The 23226-nt window shown below is 48.0% G+C and overlaps 2 protein-coding genes across 8 annotated transcripts in view; one reads left to right on the top strand and one right to left on the bottom strand.

Annotated features, from left to right (window-relative positions):
• Window positions 1-2397: 2397 nt before the first annotated feature.
• Window positions 2398-5404, bottom strand: POLR1H (RNA polymerase I subunit H). 2 transcript variants are annotated; one of them, XM_077748966.1, is made up of 4 exons: window positions 4268-5404; window positions 4010-4167; window positions 3760-3869; window positions 2398-2608 (listed from the first exon to the last, which is right to left on the bottom strand). In XM_077748966.1, exons 1-4 carry the CDS (start codon window positions 4401-4403, stop codon window positions 2584-2586), a joined length of 429 nt encoding a protein of 142 aa, XP_077605092.1. In that variant the 5' UTR covers window positions 4404-5404; the 3' UTR covers window positions 2398-2583. The 2 variants fall into 2 exon arrangements, with proteins under 2 accessions (XP_077605092.1, XP_077605093.1); XM_077748967.1 differs by having other exon boundaries at window positions 4067-4167; window positions 4268-5234.
• The window catches only part of ZFP57 (ZFP57 zinc finger protein), a 25843-nt gene continuing 7290 nt past the window's right edge, over window positions 4674-23226 (top strand). Inside the window, exons 1-4 of one of the 6 annotated variants that reach the window (XM_077748962.1) lie at window positions 4674-4762; window positions 7696-7771; window positions 16160-16369; window positions 17387-17640. The gene's annotated coding sequence lies outside the window, so the exon portion shown is untranslated. Of the gene's footprint in view, window positions 4763-5164; window positions 5254-5516; window positions 5738-6866; window positions 7458-7695; window positions 7772-16159; window positions 16370-17386; window positions 17641-23226 lie in introns of those variants that run through there. The other 5 variants (XM_077748959.1, XM_077748961.1, XM_077748964.1 and 2 more) reach the window with 5 other exon arrangements.

The raw sequence follows: 23226 nt of genomic DNA, 5'->3' as shown, positions 1-23226 counted from the left end.
GGGTGGGAGGTGCGGAGGTAGGGGTGCGGCCCTCGGTGCAGTGGGGGTGGGGGTGCGGATGCGGGTGCTGCCTGGTGCAGTAGGGGTGGGGCTGCAAGGGAGACCACCTGTCCCGGCGGCAGTAAGACCGCCACCCGGCCAGGACCTGTCTTCGTTTCCTTGCCTCTGGGAATGGAGAATTGGGCCCCAGGAGCAGGTGGGAGAACCTGATCAAGAATGAGTTGTGGGGTGGGGAGCGCCTGGGTGGCTCAGTCCCTTGAGCGCCAGACCGTTGATTACCAGTTGGGTCATGATCTCAGGGTCGTGGGTTGGAGTCCTTCGTGGGGCTCCACATTCACAGCGCAGAGCCTGTGAGAGATGCTTTGTCTCAAAATAAATAAACCTTAAAAAATAAAATAATGGGTCTGGCTGTCGCCCAGTGTCTGCAGGTGTTGGGGCAAGGTTCTTAATGGCACCTTCAACTGGGATTATTATTGCCTGGCGCTGTGTACCCCCTTACAGCTCCCAGCCTGATGGGGAAGGCTGGCCTGCGTAGGACTAACATCTAAGACACGGATACTCATCTCCTCTGTGAAGCTCAATGTAGTTACTTCTTGCCAACAAGCTCTCTGGGGTGGAGAGGAGTACAATCAGGCACAGAAATGGCCATAAATATATGCGATGATAGAAATATGTGGATGTTTCTCAGAAAGCAAAAGATGGGTAAAGGGAACTGGAAGGCAGGCAAATGACTTTTCGTTAGGTAGAAAGCTGCTTACAAACTCGGTGTGTGCACTGAAGAAAATGCAGTTTTGCATTGCTTAGGATGTAAGAGTGTCAAGTGAGGCTTGGCAAGTAGGTGCGGTTACGTGGGAGGTCCTGTATGCTCCTCAGAAACTTGGACCTTACCCAGTCGGTGTTATGGGCCAGGGGAGGCTTAAAATGGGGTGGATAAAACAGATTTATTTCAGATTTCAGAAGTGGGGTGGTTATAGTTCAAATGCACAGTAAAGTCTGCCCTGCCCATCCTCCAAGTTGCTGTGGGGGACAGGCAAGACAGGGTAGGAGCACCTGGGTGGCCCAGTCTGTTAAGTGTCCGACTTCAGCTCAGGTCATGGACTCACGATTCATGAGTTCGAGCCCCGCATCAGGCTTTGTGCTGACAGCCTGGATCCTGCTTCAGATTATGTGTCTCCCTCTCTCTCTGCCCCTCCCCCCCATCACACTGTCTCTCTCTCAAAAATAGATAAACATTAAAAAATTAAACAGGGGCGCCTGGGTGGCTCAGTCGATTAAGTGTCTGACTGGCTCAGGTCATGATCTCGCGGTTTGTGGGTTCGGTCCCGCGTCTGGCTCTGTGCTGGCAGCTGGCTCAGAGCCTGGAGCCTGCTGCGGATTCTGTGTCTCTCTCTCTCTCTCTCTGACCCTCCCCTGCTCGCGCTGTCTCTCTCAGAAATAAATAATACATTAAAAAAAATAAAAAACAAAAACAAGACAGGGTAAGTTTGAGAGCTGTGAACATATAAAAGGCCACACAGTTACAAGGTAATCATGGTTACCTGTCACCCTTTGATCACTAAGCCAAGGAACGCAAAAATACAGATTTCCAGAGTAAATCTGAGTATGTTGTGTTTGGACTACAAGTTTTTGGTTCAAACTGATAAAAATCAAGATACAACTCAGCATGTATAGTAAAGCTCATTAAAAAACACAAAGTGTGCAGTATGATTCACAGAAAAAAATGCTCTTTTTTTTTTTTTAAATGTTTTATTTCTAGGAGAGAGAGAGAGAGAGACAGCGTGAGCAGGGGAGGGTCAGAGAGAGAGGGAGTCACAGACTATGAAACAGGCTCCAGGCTCTGGGCTGGCAGTCAGCACAGAGCCTGACGCGGGGCTCGAACCCACGAACCGCGAGAACATGACCTAAGCGAAAGTCGACGCTTAACCGACTAAGCCACCCAGGTGCCCCAATGCTCTTTTCTTTCTGCCTCTCTATATATGAATCCATTATGATGAATATGTATTACATTTGTCTCAAGGGCAATAACAAAACAATTTTCAAAGTGTCCACCTGTAACAAGTACATACTGATATCCCTTAATATCAGATGTTTTGTTGTCCAAATTCACATGTCAAAGATCTGGTTAAATTACCTGTTGAATATCCTACTCTTCCAACTCCTACATTTGTTTCCCTAAACTCAGGAACCAAATATATTTAGTGATGGAATACTTATAATTACATTTTTTATATTAGTCCCATTCTTGGCTCTTTTTGGTCCTTTTTTTTTTCCCCTCTTGTATTAATTTATATTATTTTTTGTAGCTCATATACTTACTGAAAGAACAAAATGAACTCTAAGTTCATTTAAATTCCTGTTTGAACAAGACATATTATAAATAATATACAGATATCTGGCTCATATAAAAAATATAACTTTTAATAAGGAAACAACTAGAGTATGTGTACTCTGGGGACAATGGCACATGATAATGTCCTGTGGGAGCAAAACATTGCAACTAGGATGGACAAGGGAAGAACCCAATATCCTTCACCTTTCAAGGAAGAGAAGAGGAAGAGATTGCTGAGTCGCCCAGAAAAAAAATTAAGAGTCTTCTTTCTCCTGAAACCTATGGAGAGAGAAAGGAGTCATTATATTTGAGCAAAAGAAGAGGCTCCAGCCTAAGACAAGACATGTGATTAAAAGATCAAGGAGGAGGTACACCTGGGTGGCTCAGGTCATGCTCTCACAATTCATAGGTTCAAGACACAAGTTGGGCTCTGCTGACAGCGTGGAGCCTCCTTGGGATTCTCTGTCTCTCTCTCTCTCTCTACCCCTCCCCTGCTGGCACTCTCTCTTTCAAAATCAAATAAACATTTTTTTTTTTTTAAGTTAACAAATGGGGCACCTAGCTGGCTGATTCAGGGAGCATGGGAGTCTTGATCTTGGGGTTGTGAGTTTGAAGGTAGAGCTTAAAAATAAAATCTTAGAACATCTCCTAAGGTTGGGTGGCTCAGTCGATGGAGTGTCTCTTTTTGTTTAGTTTGAGAGAGAGCAAGTTGGGGGAAAGGGGCAGTGTGGGGGAGGGCAGAGAATCACAAGCAGGCTCTGCACACAGATCCCAATGTGGGGCTGGAAGTCAGGGGCTGCGGGCTGGGGCTGAGGATTCTGTGTCTCCCTCTCTTTCTGACCCTCCCCTGTTCTCACACTCTCTCTCTCTCTTTCAGAAATAGATAAAAAACATTAAAAAAAAATAAAGTTTTAGAATGTGAGAGTTGAAAACATGGGGGGGGGGAGTGAGATTTAGTGAGATAATGGCTGATAATTTTCCAAGGACGATGGGGAAAAATAATCCTATTTTAGGAAGTCCAGCAAATCCCAAACAGGATCAAGAAAGTACATCTTGATTTGGCCTGGTGAAACTACAGAACACCAAAAACAAAGGAGTGAAGGCATCCCTGATTAAAGCTCAGAAAAGGAAAACTACCTCGAGTGTAGAGGAGATTCCAACATACCATGCTGACCACTGGGCAATACTTGCCTTCTGCATTTTTCATTTTCCTTTTACATATCTCAAAAGGTTTAGTTCACTGGTTATAGAAAGGATAAGGGAAATGTGATTTTCAAAAATAAAAAACCCACAAATACCCCTATTACCTGAATTGTATAGAAATGACGGATAGGACAGAAAAACTAATGGTTTATCGCGCACAAGGAGCGTATCAGCGCATCTGTGTGGTTACTGAACAAAGAAAGGGCAGAGGGCAGCAGGACACGCACCTGCAGCTGGTGCAGGTGTAGAAGACCGTCTGCCCCTCGTCGGCTGAGCGCATCTGCCGAGTGTGGTAGGCCATCCCCTCGTGGCCGCATCGCGAGCAGCGCCGGTCCACCTGGCGGGTCAGCACGGGCGGGTCAGGGGGCCCTGAGGGGCCTGCCCAGAACCAGAGCTCACGGTCCTCACACCACACGCTGCTGCTGCAGAGACCCCCGCTTCCCCCTCTGGGATCTGGGTCCCGATCCCCGCGCTCACCACTTCATTTCCTCCCTGCCCTCCTCGCGGGGCGGGTCCACGACGTCGGGAACTTACCACGGGCCCCTGGAACTCAGGCCCGTCGTCCGCCGCCACGGGCACCGCCGTCCCCACCTTGTGGAACACAAACGTGGTCTTAACCACCTTCTGCTCGAAATCTGCGCACAGTGAGAGAGGGCTGTGCACACGGGCGGGGAGGGGGCGCCGACCCCGCTCCCCACGCCCGCAGGCTCCGGCCGCCGCGCGCCAGCCCCTCACCTCGCACGTCGACGGAAAAGCCACAGCGGATACAGGTGACCGTGTCCTCAACCCCGGGAAGGGGCAGGATGGAGCCGCAGTCCGGACAGAAGTCCAGGTCCGACTGGAAGTGGGAGCGGGGGCGCCCAGAGTCCATGACCCAGCAGGGTGGGGGTATGTGCGCGCGCTAGCGGCCGGTCCCCCAGCGGGGCTCCCGCTGGGTCCCTAGACGCGGGCTGGCCTCCCGGGTGCCCTCCTTGGAACCCTCCTCCTTCTCTCCGCGCCGCCACGACTGCGTAGAGCCTGCCCCACCACGAGAGGCAAACGCGGCTGTGACGTCATAAGAGCGCAACCGCGCCCCGCCTGTCCTGCGGCCCAGCGGCGAGCGCCGTCGGCTGTGACGTCATCAACGAGCGCGGCCGCGGCCCGAGGTTCCCGGAGCCTGAGAGGGCCGTCTGTGGAGGAGCCGGGGGCGCTGCCTTTCCCTTGGTTCTGCTACTTCGGACGGGAAACTGGGTAATGAGCGCTGCGCCTCCGGTCGCTCGCCACCTGAGGATCCAGGCCTGGGACGGTTGTTTTCCCAGACCAGTCGTGAGGGCGCTGCCCCTGAAAACGAGAGACCCTTTCCGCGTACTGGTTGGTTTCTTGGGACTGTGCAGCCCCAGAGCCGGAATTTTCCTCTTGCGGCTGCGCAGCGGGTTCAAGCTCAGCGTCCGGACCGTCAGGTTCCCGAGCTCGCGGGGGCCCCTGCCCGGCACTGCCCGCCCTGGGGGCAGTCCTGGGCCCGGAGGGGGAGTGAGAGGGCTTCTTGAGGCGGAGGAAGTGCTGCGGTCGGAGCTGGAGCAGCGGGACAGGTCCCGACACGCCTGCCGGGGGCGGCCGCGGCGGTGGGTAGCGTTTCCCCACGACGTAGGCTGAGTTCGGCGTCCGGTCGCAGACCCACCTCCACCTCTCCTGCCAGCTGCGAACTGCCGGCGTCCCGAGTGGACGGTAAACTTCCCTAATATGTGAGTTATAACACACGAGGACGAGCTGTTTTCATTCGACTGTAACCTACAGTCTAGAGCAGAAACCCGTGACCCTGAAGGGACGGCTTCTCGGTGCCGGTCCTCGTTCCCTCCTTACCCCGCTTGGCCGGGCCAGCCAAGCGGACGGCTGTGCCGAGCCCCTCCCGTACGGGAGTCGTGGAGCCACCCCTGTCCGCTCTGGAGGAGAAAAGCTGTGGTCCTCCTCGGGAGAAGCTCCGCCCCGCCGTTTCCTGCAGTCATGGAAACGCACACAGTAGCGAGGGGATTAAAACTCCCAGCAGGCTACTGAGCATGACAAGCCCCGTAATTTCACTCACCTGGCCGTCACGTGATCTAAAGAAGGGCGGTCTGTTGCTGAGCCCTTGACGTAGGCAGTTTCTGTGTGTCTCCTTTGGAAATGGAAATTGAATGAGCTCTCCCCCTCTCCCTTTTCACTTTGACCAGCATTCCGTGCCCGTCCACTGTGAGTAGATACTGTCCTGTGCCGGCGTTGTGAGGCGTGGCCCTTTCCCAACACCTCACGGCTGAGTCTGGGCTGCAGAGTTGAAAACTGTTATCTGACCATTAGGAGCACAAATGATTAGAATGCAGTCTGAGTAATGGGAGGGCAGAGTGAGAGGCAAGGACCAGCGCAGGACACCTCAAGGGAGACTGCAAGTGTTTCAGTAAAAAGGGAGATGCAGCAGTATGGTAAACGTAGAGAGGAAGGTGCTCGTGTCACGTGATACGGATAATCAATTAACAGATGATTGTGAGCACTTGGGATCACATACTCATGTTAAGTTCTGGGCTAGATTCTGTGGACTGAGAAATAAGCAAGGTGGTCATGTTTTTAAAATATCAAAACGGAATTGCAAGGTATGGTAACTAAAAGTTAAATTAAAAAAATATAACTAGGTATACATAGGCAAATACGGATGTGCCTTAAGAGTTCAGGGAGATCCTGGGGCGCCTGGGTGGCTTAGTCGGTTAAGCGTCCGACTTTCGCTTAGGTCATGATCTCGCGGTTCGTGGGTTTGAGCCCCGCGTCGGGCTCTGTGCTGACTGCCAGCTCAGAGCCTGGAGCCTGTTTCAGTCTGTGACTCCCTCTCTCTCTGACCCTCCCCTGTTCACGCTGTCTCTCTCTCTCTCCTAGAAATAAATTAAAAAAAAAACATTAAAAAAAAAAAAAGAGTTCAGGGAGATCCAATATATGATACCAGATTCATTCCAACAATATAACCACATTGTACTTGTAGATATAAATTATAGTTACTACCCTTTAATAGTCTAAATTTCAGCATGAAAATGTTAAGAATGATCAGGAATATGGGAATCACAATGTAAACCCCGGCTGATTTTCAAATGAGTTGTAGAAATAAGAAACTGTCAAGTGTTCAGAAGAAGGTAAAATCACTGTTACATAGACTAATCCGGAAAGACTTTATAGAGAGTCAGAGGCTTGATCTGTGGATGAGAGACAACTGCCGTTTTATGGCAACTTACCATATGTCAGGCATAGTGCCAGGCTCTTCCATCTAAACCACATTTGTTCTTTATGACCCTCGGGAAGCAGATTTTTGTCTTACATCTCCATTTTATAGATGAGGAAACTGACTTAGAAATGGCTACTTGCCCTGAGTCACACACCTCAGAGGCGACAGAATTAGGTCTCAAACATCCAGGGCAGGCTTCAAAGCCCATGCTCTTTACTGTAAATAGTACAAACAGAAGCACAGAGATGACATGCCAGGCATCCCCGCTGGCTTCAATACGACCTCATAGTAACTCAGATTAGACCAGGGACGACACATAAAAAGTTGGCAGTCCTGTGTTGCCATCAGCCTGACCCCCAATTCCCATGGTAAGGGGTTCAACAGGGAATGGCCTCATAATGGATTTGGAGTGAAGGATGAGTGGCGGGGGAGTAGGCAATCAGATGAGAACAGTTTCAGAAGCAAAGCTTGGAGGGCAGAGATGCTGTATGTGCTGATAGAGGCAGAGAGGGCCCGGACCAAGAAACTGCAGAAAGAGAACAGACTCCAGACGCTGGAATGCAGGACTCTGTCCAGAGAGGGCAGCTGGGACACTGAGCCGTCCAGCGGAGATGTGCCTGTGCAGTGCTGCGCCAAGGAGCCAGTCTCTTCCCTCTCCCAGCCCCAGATTCGAGATTCAGAATGGCTCACGAGGAATCCACAGGAGATGTGCGCTTTTTGTTTCTATGAGAGGATTTTATGCTCTTACTAAATTCTCCATCACAGGGTTGCAGTGGTTACCACAGAGGACATGGACCTGGAGTAGTCCTGCCTCTTAGCAGGTTTTCTCTTTCTGGGGGGACATGCCTTTGGCTTTGACCAAAACAGTTGGGTTCTTTGGTTCAGTCAGTACGTGAGCAGGTATGTTCTGATGCTTCTTATATTCCTCTGCCTTTTTATCTTCCAGATTGGCCTGGGCTAAAATGTCTACAGACCCCAGGATTGCTGCAGGTCAGCAGTCACCACTGGAGAAGAAAATCTTGGTAAGTAATCTTTACATCATATGGTCTGGAACTACTAGGAGAAGGAGCCTTGGGTTTAAAATCCTGCACAGGTGACTCCTGTCTACATTGGCAGATGTGTTTCGCTGTATCCACACTTGCAAAACAAAGTACTATGTTGAAAACGCCCAATACTATATTTTAAAAACACTAGTTACTGATTTTGGTGGTGGGTAATTCAAATTTCAGAGTTCATGGGCTCACCTAGGAGTGATGGGAGTAAAAATCAGTTATTACACCCACATATCTTTTCTCACTGTCAGTAATGAGGGTCTGCTCCTGTTTAAATGTGTTCAAAGTAAAAAGATGGTCCCATTATGAAATTCTCTACCTCACTTTGACAGAATCTGGGTGGTGTGCATACAACAGCAGCAAGACAGCTGATAACTCAGAAATACCAGGAGGAGTACAAGACCCTGTGTAGGGAGCAAGCTCTTTCTCTTGACTACTGGCTTGCCAAAACAGAGTCTTACTATAATAAAAGAATAGTGGAAATGAAGGAACAAGAGACAGGGTGTGAAATGAAGAAGAAATTGGGGAGAACAACCCAAAGCATGGAGAGACAAAAACGCTATTACATGGTTCCTGCGAGAGAGGGGAGACACCTAGAAAGGCATGTCCAGAGAGCAGGTCAGGTCAGAGAGGTTAAGAATAAGCCATGTAGGCCATTACCACAGGCCCCTGGTGAGACCACCTTCCCCAGAATTGTGCCGGAGGAGCACAGCATTCTGAGCGCACAGAGGAGAAAGCAGGTGAGTGAGAGGGAGCAGGTACAAATTGAAGGTCACCAGGAGCGCATGCTGCGGGGCAGAGAGCTGGGAGAGCAGAGACTCAAGGAGGGAGTCATGAGAAAAGACCAGAGGCCGCCGCTGACCCGTGGGAGGCACAGGAGAGCAAAGAGCAAGGTGAAGGAGTTTGAAAGCATCACTGCGTATCCACTCCTGCAGCCACGCAGTAAATGTCGGATCAAAGTGAATGTTCTTGTGGAAAAGAATAGAGAAGGGAATATTGTCATTAAACCGCATCAAAGAAAATTCCTAACTATGCCACCCTTTTTGAGAAGCCAAATAGGAAAAATAAAAGACTAGTCAAGTTTCAGTGCTTTTAGAATAAAATCATGTCTCCAAAGTGTACTTTGTTTTTTCGAACTATTCTCCGTGTCTCTCCAGAGTTCAGTGAGATTGCATCTGTACGCATGGCTCAGCTGTTTTTAGTTGCCTCTCTCTGCTCAGGTTGCTAATCCTCTGTGATGTTTTTTTCCTCCTCTCTTGGGTGGTTGGACAATGATCTGAGTAAGAGATTGTTCTCGGCCACCGCCCGCCTTGCCCCTGCCCCAGCCCTTGCCAGGTGTCCTGATGAGACTGCTGTAGGTCAATGTTGGGTCTCTGAAATCACATTCATAATTTTATCAGGGAGCTACTGATGGGGCCCTACAGTTTTGTTTGTATAAGGAACTTACTTGACAGCCTCCTCTATACCAAGTATTGTTAGTTACTGGAAGTGAATGAAAAGAGGTCCCTGCCCTTGAGTGATTCAGGAGTAATGGCATAGACCACTCCACACTCACAACATGGCCTGGGTGGTCCTGGAGGTGAGCACGGATTCTGTGCAAAGGCGGGCACCTGACCAAGCCCAGCTGAGCAAGGAGGGAGGCCACGCGAGGGAGTGGCCTCTCAGGTTGCCTCCAGCTCCACACGTGGCCATGAAAACAACATCTTCTCAACATTGGATCCACTCAGAGATAAACCAAACTCTCTCAAACAGATGTCCTCCAACCCTCATTGATAACTCAGAAATCAAATTTACACATTTAGTGGGAATTTCAGTCGCCAAGCAGAATGAAATTTATTGATTTCATTTTCAGTTCATTTTTTCCCCAGATACCTAAAAGTTGGGAAAGTAGGGGTTTGGTGGTGGTGAGTAGAGAATCAGAGACATGGAAAATGCACACTGTGGGGAGCATCACCCTTCAGCTGTGGGGGTCCTGATGCCTACCCTCCTGGGCAGGCCACTCACTCACACCCCCCAGTTATGGGACTGTCCTGCACTGTTGCTCCTTAGGATGATAGCCACCTCCCGCCTGTGCCTCCTGCGCATTGCCCTGCGCCTTCTCTGACCTTGCGTCACCGTGTCCCAGGGGTGGACCCTCAGCCTTGCAGCGGGGAGTATGTCCAACTTAGAAACCCCGATCAGTAGGGTTAGGATAAGCCCTTTGAGCACCCCCCTACACTGTTGGTGGGAATGTAAACTGGTGCAGCCCCTCTGGAAAACAGTGTGGAGGTTCCTCAAAAAGTTAACAATAGAACTCCCCTATGACCCAGCAGTAGCACTGCTAGGAATTTACCCAAGGGATACAGGAGTGCTGATGCATAGGGGCGCATGTACCCCCAATGTTCACAGCAGGACTCTCAACAATAGCCAAATCATGGAAAGAGCCTAAGTGTGCATCAACAGACGAATATATCAAGAAGATGTGGTTTATCTATACGATGGAATACTACATGGCAACGAGAAAGAATGAAATCTGGCCATGTGTAGCAACATGGATGGACCTTGAGGGTGTTACGCTGAGCGAAATAAGTCAGGCAGAGAAGGGCAAATACCATACGATTGCATGTATAGGAGGATTAGGAGGAACTTAACTGAGGACCATGAGGGAGAAGAAGGGGGGAAATAGTGGGGGAGAGAGGCAAACCATGAAAGACTCTTGAATACTGAGAACAAACTGAGGACTGATGGGTGTTGGGGGGGGTAGAGGGGTGATGTGCATGGAGGAGGGCACTTGTGGGGATGAGCACTGGTTGTTATATGGAAACCAACTTGACAATAAACTATTTGTAAAAAAAAAAAAAAAAAGATAAGCCCTTTGAGGGGCACCTGGATGGCTCAGTCAGTTTGGCGTCTGACTTCGGCTCAGGTCATGATCTTGCTTGTGGGTTTGAGCCCCGCGTCGGGCTGTGTGATGACAGCTCAGAGCCTTGGTGCCTGCTTTAGGTTCTGTTTCTCCCTCTTTCTCTGCCCTCCCCCACTTTCACGTTCTCTCTCTCAAAAATAAATAGACATTAAAAACAAATTAAAAAAAAAAAAAGAAAGCCCTTTGAGTTGAGTGGGCCTGAAAAGCAACCTGGCTGGCTTAGTCAGTGGAGCAGGGGACTCCTCTTGATCTCAGGGTTGTGAGTTTGAGCCCCACGTTGTGCTTACAGATTACTTTAAAAAAAAAAAAAATACAGGGACTCCTGGTGGCTCAGTTAATTGTCCAACTCTTGATTTCAGTTCAGGTCATGATCTCACAGTTCGTAGGATTGAGCCCCACATTAGGCTTGCGCTGACAGCGTAGAAACCGCATGGGATTCTCTGTCTCTCTCTGCCTCTCCCCGTTCACGTGCTCTTCTCTCTCTCTCAAAGTAAATCAACGTTTAAAGAAATACGTAACTGTAAAGTATTGTTTACCATGAGGATTTTCAGTGCTAGACACGGTGAGGTCAGCCTCCCCTCTTCCTCCTACAAACCTAATGTAAGAACAGCTGGCAAACACAAGGCACTTTCACAGCTCATCCAGCTAAGAGGAAAAGCCTGGTGGGCGGGCTTAGTTTGGCCAGACCTGACCATCATGCCTACCTCACAACTCACCTTTCATCTTGAACTGTGTGTGAACAATACCATCTTTACCCCCAAGTAACCATGAATCATGAGTCACATTTAATGCCTTTCTTTTGTCCTGTATTCTTTCTTCTTAAAGCAAAATGAATATACAAATGGAAACATCCACATCCAGTTGGGTGAATAGTAACAAATGTCCAGGCACTTGCTGCTGAGGCAGAGAACTGGAACCCCGGTGCTCACATATACACCCCTCCCTCTTCCCTAGAGGCAGTCACTGTCCTGAATTTTGTGGTAATTAACACTGGTATAGTTTTCGCCATCTATGTATGTATTCCTGAGTGACATAATTGTGCACCGTTGCCTGTTTATGGCATGTATATAGATGAAAATTATATAATTTACTTTTGCTCATTATTTTTTTATTCGTCCATGTTGATGTGAAGCACTATGTATTTCATTTCCTTTCTTTTTTCCTCTTTGAAACTTTTTTGAATTTTTTTAATGTTTATTTTTGAGAGAGAGAAAGAGAGAGAGAGAGAGAGAGAGAGCATGAGTGGGGGAGGGGCAGAGAGAGAGAGGGAGACACAGAATCCCAAGCAGGCTCCAGGCTCTGAGCTGTCAGCACAGAGGCCAGTGCAGGGCTCGAACTCACAAACCACAAGATCATGACCTGAGTTAAAGTCAGACGTTTAACCGACTGAGCCTCCCAGGCACCCCTGAAACACTTTGTTTACGAGACTTCCAGGATAACATGTTCTCCTGGGTTTTCTCCAGCCTCACTGGTTTCTCTTCACAGTCTCCTTGGTTGATTCTCCTCTCCTCCCCAGTCTCCTGGTGCGGGGGGTGCGTCAGAGAGAGTCAGTCATTCATCTCCACAAGCCTCACGGCTTTACGTGGTCTCTCCACTGAATTACCACCATCTAAGAATGGGTTTCTCCACAACATGAATATGCCACATCTTAATAACCTACTCTATTGTTGAGGTCATTTCCAATTTTTGATTTTGTGAGGTATTGAGTTTATTTATTTCGAGAAAGAGTGAGGGGGGTGCAGAGAGAGATTCCCAAGCAGGCTCCCCAAGGTCAGCGTGGAGCCTGACGTGGGGCTCGATTCCGTGAACTATGAGATCATGACTTGAGCTGAAACCAAGAGCCGGATGCTCAACCAAGTGAACCACCCAGGCGCCCCTGTTTTTGTGTTTTTTATTCTACAAGTAATATTTCTGTAAACATTTTTGTTTAAGCGTGTTTCTGGGGCACAGTGTGCAAGAGTGTCCAGGGCATCTAAGTTGCGAGACTTTCACAGTCCAAGCCTGGTCTTGGGGCCTGTTTTCATCCCACTGTGGTGTTGTGCCCACAGACCTGTTCTGTAGAGTCTGTTCAAATATTTGTTGAAAGAAAGGACATTTGTTAACTTCTGGAAACAGCTGTGTCCAAGAGAGCCGAGTCCCCAAATACAGGATCAGCTGATAATGTGCCACTCTACCTTCTTGGGTCCTGTCTGTGCATAAACATCGTCTTTCTTTGTTCTTATATTTCATTTGAAGTACTAAAACATCTTAATTTGTTTTTTAATACCCTTCAGTGAAATTCATGATTTTTATCCCCTTTCCAGAACTATCTTTGATGCTTTCCAGGCAAGGTCACTCCCATTCTCTCTTCTCAAGGCACCTGGCAGCATCATAAAATAAGGTTTCATTGAAGTCTGGATAAAAGGGTTCCCAGAGGAGGAGGATAGGGAGCTCAAGTCCCTGGAGACACTGGTTAGGAACTCTAACAGCTCTCTGTTGTCTGCAGGACAGGAGTCCAGCTTTCTCAGCCCTCAAGCACTCTGTGGCTTCAGAGGAGATAGAGAGATACTGGAGGCCAGGTGACTGACTGACTCCACACGTGCGGAACTTGTCAGTCCACACTCTGCTGACTGATGGGTGGAAGGATGGGTAGGGCGGGTCCTCTGAGTTGTATGAGCTTACAATCTCACGGTACAGATGGAGCTCGATAATGCTAGTAGAGAAGTAGTAAAGCTAATAGAAGCATCTAAGTGCCTCAGAAACAGAGAAGGACTACCTGGCCTGCTGGGAGCCGCACCAGCCTCGCTGGGTGACAGTCACAGCGAGGAAATGGCAGCGTTTGCACAGCTCCTGCCATGAGGAACGAAAACTGGCATCTCCTTCTGCTACTACTGGCTCATGTTGGAAATGAGCCTGCTGGTATTGACCAGGCCTCACGATATTCCAAATCAGACCGATATTCCCCACACAGATTCCACATAAGAAAAAGCATATCCCTGCCTTTTCAAAAGAGATTTTAGATGAAAGCACTGTGGATGATTGTCAAAAGGCTCTTCCTATGGACCTAGATCCAAGACCTAGATGATAAAGGGGGTTAAGAACACAAGAGTTACAACTGAGCCTGGCCCCCAGACAAAGAGCCTAATTTAGAGTTAAGGAACAGATAAGGGCAGAACTTAAGTTAATGCTTATACCTTTTCTAACTGGTGATGTATGGCAGTCCCTTCCCCAAGGCCTACTTTCGGCAAACACCCTCCCTTACACTGGCGGCTGGGATGGGGATAGATAAGAGTAGCTAAAACATAAACCCAAAAACAAAGGCTGACACATTTAGGACCTCCATGGTGTTTACACATTCAGCATCAAGTCAAAAAACTTTCCGCAAACAACTTATTAACCAGCTCAAAAACAACATTTGTCCTCTTGTGAACCAGACAGAATGACTCCTGGCCTATCTATATACAGTTAACCTATGTCCTAATCTTTGTGTTATTAACTTAGAACAAATATGTATGTTATCCTGTTTTTCACTAAGAACATCCTGTTATTTCCTTAGTTGTTAAGATTTACTCAACCTCACCATGATTGGAGCTGTTCTGCAAGAATACTTCTGTAAAACCTGTTTCTGTACATTTTCCAAAACACCTTATCACAGAGAACTCTCCATTGTAAAAATTCCATTTTCTGATGCCATGTTAATGTTTGACCTATAAATAAAGACACCAAAACTGACAGGGCAGACATGCCTGCCTGGTGATCAGAAAGAATCTCGGGGCTCTCTCAGTCTCTCTCTCGTCGACACCGTCCATCCTTCAGGGACCCCTGGACCTGCTGGAACTGGACTCCGGCACTGTCCCTTTGGACTAGAGCTAAAGAGCCTCTTCGTGGGGGCACCTGGGTGGCTCAATCAGTTAAGCATCCGACTTCAGCTCAGGTCATGATCTCATGGTTCATGGGTTCGAGCCTCACGTAGGGCTCTGTGCTGACAGCTCAGAGCCTGGAGCCTGCTTCAGATTCTGTGTCTCCCTCTCTCTCTGACTCTCCCCTGCTCATGCTGTCTCTCTCTCTCTGTCTCAGAAATAAATAAAACATTAAAAAAAACCTTAAAGGGACGCCTGGGTGGCTTAGTCGGTTAAGCGTCTGACTTTCGCTTAGGTCATGATCTCGCGGTTCGTGGGTTCGAGCCCCGCGTCGGGCTCTGTGCCGACTGCCAGCTCAGAGCCTGGAGACTGTTTCAGATTCTGTGTCTCCCTCTCTCTCTGACTCTCCCCTGCTCATGCTGTCTCTCTCTCTCTCTCTCTCCACCTCTCTCTCTCCTAGAAATAAAAAAAATAAAAAATAAAAAAAACCTTAAAAAGCTTCTTCACGAAGCTTTACAGAAGAGGTGGGGACTCGTGCTGAAGGGGAGAGGTCTGGTAAGCAGATGAGAAAGAAAGGGCACCTGGGCCCAGGGAGCACAGGTGCACAGGACCTACATGTGCGTGGATGCGGGCACAGGGCTAGGGCGGTGCCTGCAGCCGAGAAGAGCTGTCCTGGTCAGAACAGGTGGGGTCTTGTGTGGCAGCAGTCTGACTCAGTTGGGACATGCAGAAGAACAAGAATGGGCAAAAGGAAGTGGAAATTACTGAATTAATAGTGTTAAGAAGCTGCCATTCAGTGTTTGTGCTGATATCACGGGCATCAACAGTTCATTAAAGTAGGTGTGCAGGGACCCCTGGGTGGCTCTGTCAATAGTTAGACGTCCAACTTTGTCTCAGGTCATGATCTCACAGTTTGTGAGTTCAAGGCCCACGGCGGGCTCTATGTTGATAGCTTAGAGCCTAAAGTCTGCTTCAAATTCTATGTCTCCCTCTTGCTCTGCCCCTCCCCTCCCAAATAAATAAACATTTTAAAACATGGGCTTGGAAATTGAGCTAAAAGTTGAGTTTTTAGAAGATGAAAATGGATCAGGAAATGCCACAAAGAATATAGCTGTTGGCACAAAAAGGCATGAGAGTGTAGTTCTCATCTAGCCAGAACTGTTCAAAGGAGAAGCCATCAGAAAACATGCTAGAGCCAGAAAAAAAAAAAGCAAAGTCGATCGGGATGTGTACTGAAACATCTCTGACGGTAACCAGCCCCATGCGGATCTGAAGTGCCCCTGGTTAAGAAGCCTCCCCCATCCCTTGCACACGTGTCCCACTCTGCTGTCATTATGGGGTGATCCGTCTCACATAACCTTAATGCTCATTTGAACTTGACTTTGTAAAACAGGATGCAGGTCTCCTCCCATCTGAAAGCATTGCTGTGAAAACTGCATAAGTTGACATGACATAAACAAAATGTGAGCCCCATTTTCCAAATGCCTGTCATACCACTTTGTTTTTACTAAAGGCCTACACGAGGACCTGTTCTCCCTAACTGAAAAAAAAAAAAAAAAAAAAAACCTTAAAAAGGGTTTTGGCCTTTATGAAAAAAGCCACTACTTGTACTTTCAGGTCTTTGGTAACAGTGAAGCAGCCTATTGCAAGCCTTCAGAAAGTGGGAGAAACCTGCATTTTGTTGGGAGAACAAGGAAGACTGGTGGAGTCAGCTCTTGAGGAGACAGCCTTTCATCACCATACCTCATGGCTTCTGAGTTTACAAGCAATTGCCGAGAGAGAGAGCTGCCAAGTAGTTTGTGAATGTTGGCATCTTCCAATACTTGGGTAAGTTTAGCCCAAGCTGCAGATGTGGTGGCTGTGTGCAAACGGTGTAGTTGCAAACTGTTAGGGTTCTCCATGTGATTACATTTTTACAGTGATAATTTCTGTCCAAAACCAAAGATGCCCAACAAATCCATCAGATGGATTGATAAATTTATCTCAAGAATATAAAAACCAGGAAACTGATTATTGGAGGAACACTCCCAGCTGATATTGTTTTCCCCCAAAGTTTTCCCTGTCAGAGTGTGGCAGAAATTCCAAGGAGGTAAGGCACAGGGGAAAAATACATATATATTGAAGAAAGGTGTTTCCTTCATGTGGCTTATTTTCTGTGGGTAGCGGGAGGCCTGCTTGGGATTCATCCACTCTCTCTCCCTCCCTCTGCCTCTTACCCCCCTCAAAATAAGTAAATAGAAACTTTAAAAATATAATGCTGAAAAGTTTGATGAGTTGAAATCAGCAACATCATGGTCAGATTTCTTGTTTGCAAGCCTTAGACTTGGGTGAGTATAAAGAAAAAAAAGAAAATCAGTAAAAAAGTATTTTAAAGTTCTAAAGTATTTCAAACCACTGGGCCTCACAAGAGACTGGAACTAATTTCCACATCTTTCCTTGTATCTGCTCACTCTCCTTTTCCACTCACTCTTGTTCTCTGTGTTCTCATAGTGCAAAATGGCATCTCTCCTTTCCCATAACCTCATGCTATCAGCTCCCTCCAAACTGGATGGTTCCTAGTGACCTATAAATACCCTCAGCTCTCTCCCGTGTAAGTCGGCTGTGCTAGCCCTTTGCAGTCCTTCAAAGCCAAGTCCCTTAGAAAGTCTGGATCAGGGGCACCTGAGTGGCTTAGTCAGTTAAGCGTCCGACTTTTGCTTAGGTCATGATCTTGCGGTTCGTGGGTTCGAGCCCCGCGTCGGGCTCTGTGCTGACTGCTAGCTCAGAGCCTGGAGCCCATTTCAGATTGTGTATCTCCCTCTCTCTCTGACCCTCCCGTGCTCATGCTGTCTCTCTCTCTCTTAGAAATAAATAAAAATATTAAAAAAAAAGAAAAGAAAAGAAAGAAGGAAAGTCTGGATCAGCTGCCTGCACTCTGGCCTCTATGCCCATCACTTCACCAGGCCCCCTTTCACTGAGTCATCAAAGAGCTCCATGCAGCTAAATCCAGTGGACATTTAAGGGTGGACTCGAGGAAAGAGAAAGTGCCAACGATGGGCACAAGACCTGAAAGGCTTTGGCAGCAAAGACAGCATGGAAGAAGGATCAACACCTCGAGGGTAGGAATCCCATCCTGAGAAAACAGAGGGACAAGGAAGTCAGTAGTCCTGAGGAGTTGGAGACAGACGAGGAACCAGAGTCGGGCACCAAAGGAACCAGATAAGTGAACAGTTGGAATACTCAGGAGGAGAGACTAGACTAGGGGTAGAAATGTTGACAAAACTGATCTGCCATCTTGGATTCCATCAGGGATGGGCAACCTGCAGTTGGGGTTAGGGAAGCCCCAAACAGAAATAGGTCATAAGGTCACAGGGACAGGAGACAAGCAGACAATTACTATAACCCTCCTGCTGAGTCAGGTACATGAAACAAGACTTTGAACTTATTGAAACATGTCTGATAGTGACTCTAGCCTTGAAAGTTAAAGCGCTTCAGGATGTAAACTTTATAAGATTAGTGTGTTGTTTTATATGGATCTAATTATAAAGTCTTTCACTGAGTTAGCATCACAATCAGAATAAGGCTGAATAAGAGTACATCTTATCCCTCAAGGAGGTTGGTAAGCAGGTCAGCAATGCCGTGCTAGCATAGGCTTTCTCACATTCACCAGTTACCTACTGTCAATTCGAACAGTGAGTAAGCTGTACCTCATCTATCAAAAATCATGTTTTTGTTGGTAACATCATAGAGACTAGAAGGATAGTGGCGTAGAGGGAGAAATAAAACTTATTAAGTGTCTGCCATGCATCAAATACAATTAATTTTTTCATTTAATCATGAACACATCTTGAATCCAGGGTAACTAATATATCCTGACTTAGTTAAGAAGTCTCTCATATTGACATAGAATTTTGTTGAGAGCAAGAAGAAATTTAGCCAATAGATTTCTCAAACTTTCTGGCATGTAAGATATCCAGATATTCTTTTATGTTTATATACATATTTTATACATGTAAAGTTGTGTTCTGTAAGTGTGGGGGTCTGTCTCTTTTTGCCTGTTCAAGCTCTCTTTTTATGGCAAGCAAAATCCCACCCCCTTGTCTTACACAGTTGCTTACCCCCAAGTCCCAGCAAACCGAAGCAGCCTAATCTCCTGGCATAGCGATTGACATTAGTGTAGCCAGTGGTCGGCATGTGAACTGAATGGCACCAATCAGAATCCTTCCCTGTTTCAACAGGAGGAACAAGAACATTTTTATAAAATATACAGAATCCACTATGTGTGCGTGGGACTTGGGACATAGTGAGCAACGTACTCAGTTAAGTGGTCATTACCCTTATAATCTAGGACCAAGTAAGTCTGAGAATGCAGGTACTGAACCAGAATTAAGTTTGAATCTCTTAGTGCTCCCCCTCCTCCCTCCCATTTTGGCTGGGCTGCTGCCAAGGGGAGGGACCAGCCTGGCCAGTCTGGGGGTGTCATTAGGCTGTGAGGGAAAAGAAAGAAGCATCATGTCCAGAAATTTCCAAAACAGGTCTATACAACCTCCTGTCTTCATCATTACTCAGGAAGTAGCCAAGGCAATGTAGGAGCCCGACAGTGACCACGAGAAAGAATGGTTAAGGAAGCAGAGATGTGCCTGCAAACAAGACTCTCTGCTTGGGCAGAGCATGCTTGCAAACAGGATGTTCTGCCAAGAAGCCTGCACACAATATCCAAGGTTAATGATCCGCTTGCATACGAGGGAACATGCCCTCCTTAAAAATAAGGAAGAGGCTGGAGTTCTGGGCAGGCTTCTTAGTAAACATGCTGTGGTCACTTCCTCCCTTTGTTCCCCCCGTCCTTGGAATGTGCTTGGCTTTTTGTCCTTATTTGGTAAAAGAATGCATTTCTTAGATTTTGGTATGTGTCCAGCGACCGGGGTATAAAAATAAACCACAAGGGGGCTTGCGGAGAATTTTTCCCTCCATCCGGAGTTGTGTCTTTGTCTGTCTTTTGTGTGTCTTGTCTTTGTGTCATTTCACCCGCAACAGACAAGATCATGCTTTTAGGGGGATAGCAGCACAGGGTGACCAAGTGCCTTACCAAGGTGGGCTAGGAAGAGGTGAAGGGAAAAGACTAAAAAAATCCTTTTCATTCAGATTTTGAGAAGGCTATTCAGCCTGTGAATGGTGTGATAGGAAGCATGAAAGATCCACTAATTACCTTGAATATTAGCCCATTGTCAAGAGGCTTTGCAATAAAAGGCACACCATTGCCAGACTAAAAAGGGTCTGAAAAGCCAAAACATGGTGCAGATTAGTTTCAAGGGCTATAGTGCTATTGCTGAAATAGGCTGATTAGACCAGAAAAGCAACACTGTACCCTAAAATAGTGTCAGCAGTGGTGAGGCACCACTCATAACTCTGAGAGGGGTCAGAAATGCAATTAAGTCCATCTGCTAGGAGCAGGTGTGGACAATGCCCCTTGCTATGTGGCCTCCCTCCCTGTGAAACAAATGGAATGGTCACAAACCCAAATCAGAGCCTGACCCTTTGCTTTGTATCCAGTGCCCAATGGATCCTGGCAGCAACGGGGGTGATCTGTCCCTCGGCACATAGGTTCCAGGCCCGTCTCATCAGACAACAGGCCCCTCAGATGTTAGGTCAGCCGTTGGCTGTATTTCCACGGCATTATTTCTGTCTCCAAGGAGAGATGTGTAACCAGTTTAGCTTTCCAAGTGGCAGACCAAATAGCTAGGCCATTGGCACAGTCAGTAAAATTATAGGAAGGCTGATCTATTGGTAAGAACCATGACAATGGTCCTGAGTTCTGCCCCCCAGGTAGAATGACAGCCTCCATGTTCAGCTGTGAATAACTGGCTCTGAGGCTGAACGTCTGTGTCAGCCAGAAACAGCACTGTGTTCTAGCTTCACCGAACCACAATGGTCCGGGCCTGGTGACCTGAGAGCCCTGCTAAGCCAGCAGCTTTGCTTTAGATGGCAGACTGGGAAATAAAATTCTCCCCAAAGGGATATCTGCCATTTTTCTACATAGAACTGAGACATTTGGGCCAGTCAGCTGCATCCCTAAATGTACCATCCCCGAGTGACAAGCAAGGCTAACAAGATCCCTCCCACTTGGTGAGAAGTTGAGTCCAAGTTGGCCAGCCCTCAGATATGACTATGAAGCCAGAATGTCAAAGCTTCCTTGGGTTTGGTGTTTAGTTTTTAACAGGAGCCCAATAACAAGGTAAAGCTTCTCTTCAAAAGGACTGCACCCAGTGACCATGTCAGGAAGGTGATGGGTCCAAAACTGAGGGTGCCGCTGTTGGATTCGCACCTTGTCAAAGGCTCCAATCATCAGTCATGGAGACTTGTAGCTGTTGGCTTGAAACCTCAGGAATTTTACCGAGGCAAGGGGGAGGGAGGCATCTGAAACAGGCCACCATACATGGAAGGCAAGGATTGACTGAAGAAAAAAAGCAGGCCATGTTCTGGGTTGGTAGGTGGCGGTTTTAATAAGCAAGGGACTTACATACGAAGTTACTCCTGGATGGTCACACACCTGTCTGCCAGAATCTAAAAGTTTATATAGAGACCTTGACTGGGTTTAGTCATGTATTCAGTCCACATGGTGTCAACACCACCTACTCTCTCAAGACTGTATCCCTGAATACCTTCCCTTGTGAGTACATCCCAAGGACAGGAGCGAGTGAGGAGCCTCTTGATTGCCCAGGTCCTGCTCTCTGGCCAGCTGGTGGTCACATCCTCTGGATGAGCTCCTCCAACAGTGGCTCCGTTGGTAGAGCGCTCGCCACAGCTTGCCAGACTGGTACAGAGGTCTTGTATTTTATCGTCTGTGTATGAATGAGAAGGAGTCCAGGCAGTGATTATAGACCCAAGCATAAAGTTGGCACAGGCTTTTACAGTTTACAAAATACGTCTGTAAACATGGCCTCCACTAAGTCCTCAAAGGCAGCTGCCAAAATGGTGCTCTGGCCATTGCTAAATTCCAGACCAGGGTCTTTGTCATCAAGCTGGTGCTTAGCTCAAGGGTTTGCGTCGGTGTTTGGAACCACGCAGATCAGAAGCAGGAGGGCCTCCCCTTTGTCCCTTCTCATCAGCCTTCAGTTGTATCAAACCCAGGCCCCAGGCTCCATGTAGAGAGGTGGCCACATTCCCAGTCCTCCTCCAGGCCCGTCTCTTCACACCTGTCTGCCTGCCTCAGTGTCTGCCTCCTATCTTGTTCCACGTTGCTGCACTCCCAGCCCACATTTCAGAATGCTTCTCGGCCTCTGTCAGCAGAGCCGGCTCAGTTTCCCCTACCTGCTGTCTTCTCATCACCGTGCACACAGCACTGCTCTTTGTCCAGGTTTTCGACTCCTGTTGCTCACTTGAGCGTCTGTGGCACTGAGTGCTGCTGCTGACGAACACTGCACTCTCCCACTCCCTCCCCAAACCTGTGGTCCAGCACATGCTGAATAAGCGAATAAATTCCCTATTCGTTCCCTCATCTGTTTGCTGACCCTCAAGACTCAAGGACCAGATCAAAGTGGCAAACTATGGTCCAGGCTGCAGCTGCCTAGTGTTGTAAATAAGGTGATTTGTAACCAGGGCTGGGATTCGAGCAAGGAAACAGGCATGTTCGTGCAAGTTCAGGGTCAGATCCTATCTACTGAAAGGCTGCTTTTGTTTTCTCACGCTTGATGGAAAGCACCTTTGTCAGCCCTTCCCCCAGCCGGCTTTCGCTTGTGTCAGGATGGTGGCCCATCCGCAGGAGCACCTCCCGCTTTCCCTCCCACCCAGCCCCCACCCCCAGCAGCCTATCTGACTCTGCGGAGTGCCTCAGCACACAGCCTGGGATGGTCTGTGCCCCAGGGGGCTGCCCCGGGCAGCCACACAGTGGTGCTGACCCCGGAGAGCCCTGGTGTAGGGAGTCTGTCTTCAGGCCCCAGAGCAGCGGGAGGCGGGCTTTGGGACTGCTTCCTCACCCCCACAGACAGAATAACAAGTCTACCTCAGGGGATGCTTGTGTGGATTCGGTGGAGGCCATGTTTACAAAAGTGCTTTGTAAAACCCTGTGCCAATGTGAAACATAAAAGATGATCATAATACAAAGTGCACTAAGTGCTAGTTGAGAAAGAGATGCCACTTGAGAAAGTGAACTGAGTTGGGGTAAGTGGCCCAGGCCAGCAGAGCTCCACCCCACAGGGTCCTCTGCTCCCTAAGCTCCAGCATTGAAGTCACCATGTGTGATCTGCCCTTTGTCTTCATTTTTCTTTTTATTATTTAACATTTTTTGATGTTCATTTATTTTTGAGAGAGAGAGATTCAGGGTGTGAGTGGGGGAGAAGCAGAGAGAGAGGAAGACACAGAATCTGAAGCAGGCTCCAGGCTCTGAGCCGTCGGCACAGGGCCCGACACGGGGCTCGATCGCTGGAACTGTGAGATCAAGACCTGAGCAGACGTCGGACTCTTCACCGACTGAGCCTCCCAGTCGCCTGGCCTTCATTTTTTCTAAGATGCTGTGTACCTGTGTTTGCTCCTCTCCTTTTGGGGGCCTGTGGGTCTCGTTTTTCTCCTTTGGGCTCTAGATGATGGTGGTTGGAGGTTGTGAGTTTCAATCAGTAATCATTTAATCCTCTTTCTTCAAGAGCAAACGAAGGTTGGGAATAAGGCGAGGTCCCGGCGCTGGGTGGGACCAGCGGTTACTACGGGTGGGA

Source organism: Crocuta crocuta, unplaced genomic scaffold, assembly GCF_008692635.1.
Source record: "Crocuta crocuta isolate KB4526 unplaced genomic scaffold, BGI_CrCroc_1.0 scaffold259, whole genome shotgun sequence".
Taxonomy (NCBI): Eukaryota; Metazoa; Chordata; class Mammalia; order Carnivora; family Hyaenidae; genus Crocuta; species Crocuta crocuta.
The sequence above is the reverse complement of the archived record's forward strand: the minus strand, read 5'-3'. Positions and strand labels throughout refer to the sequence as shown.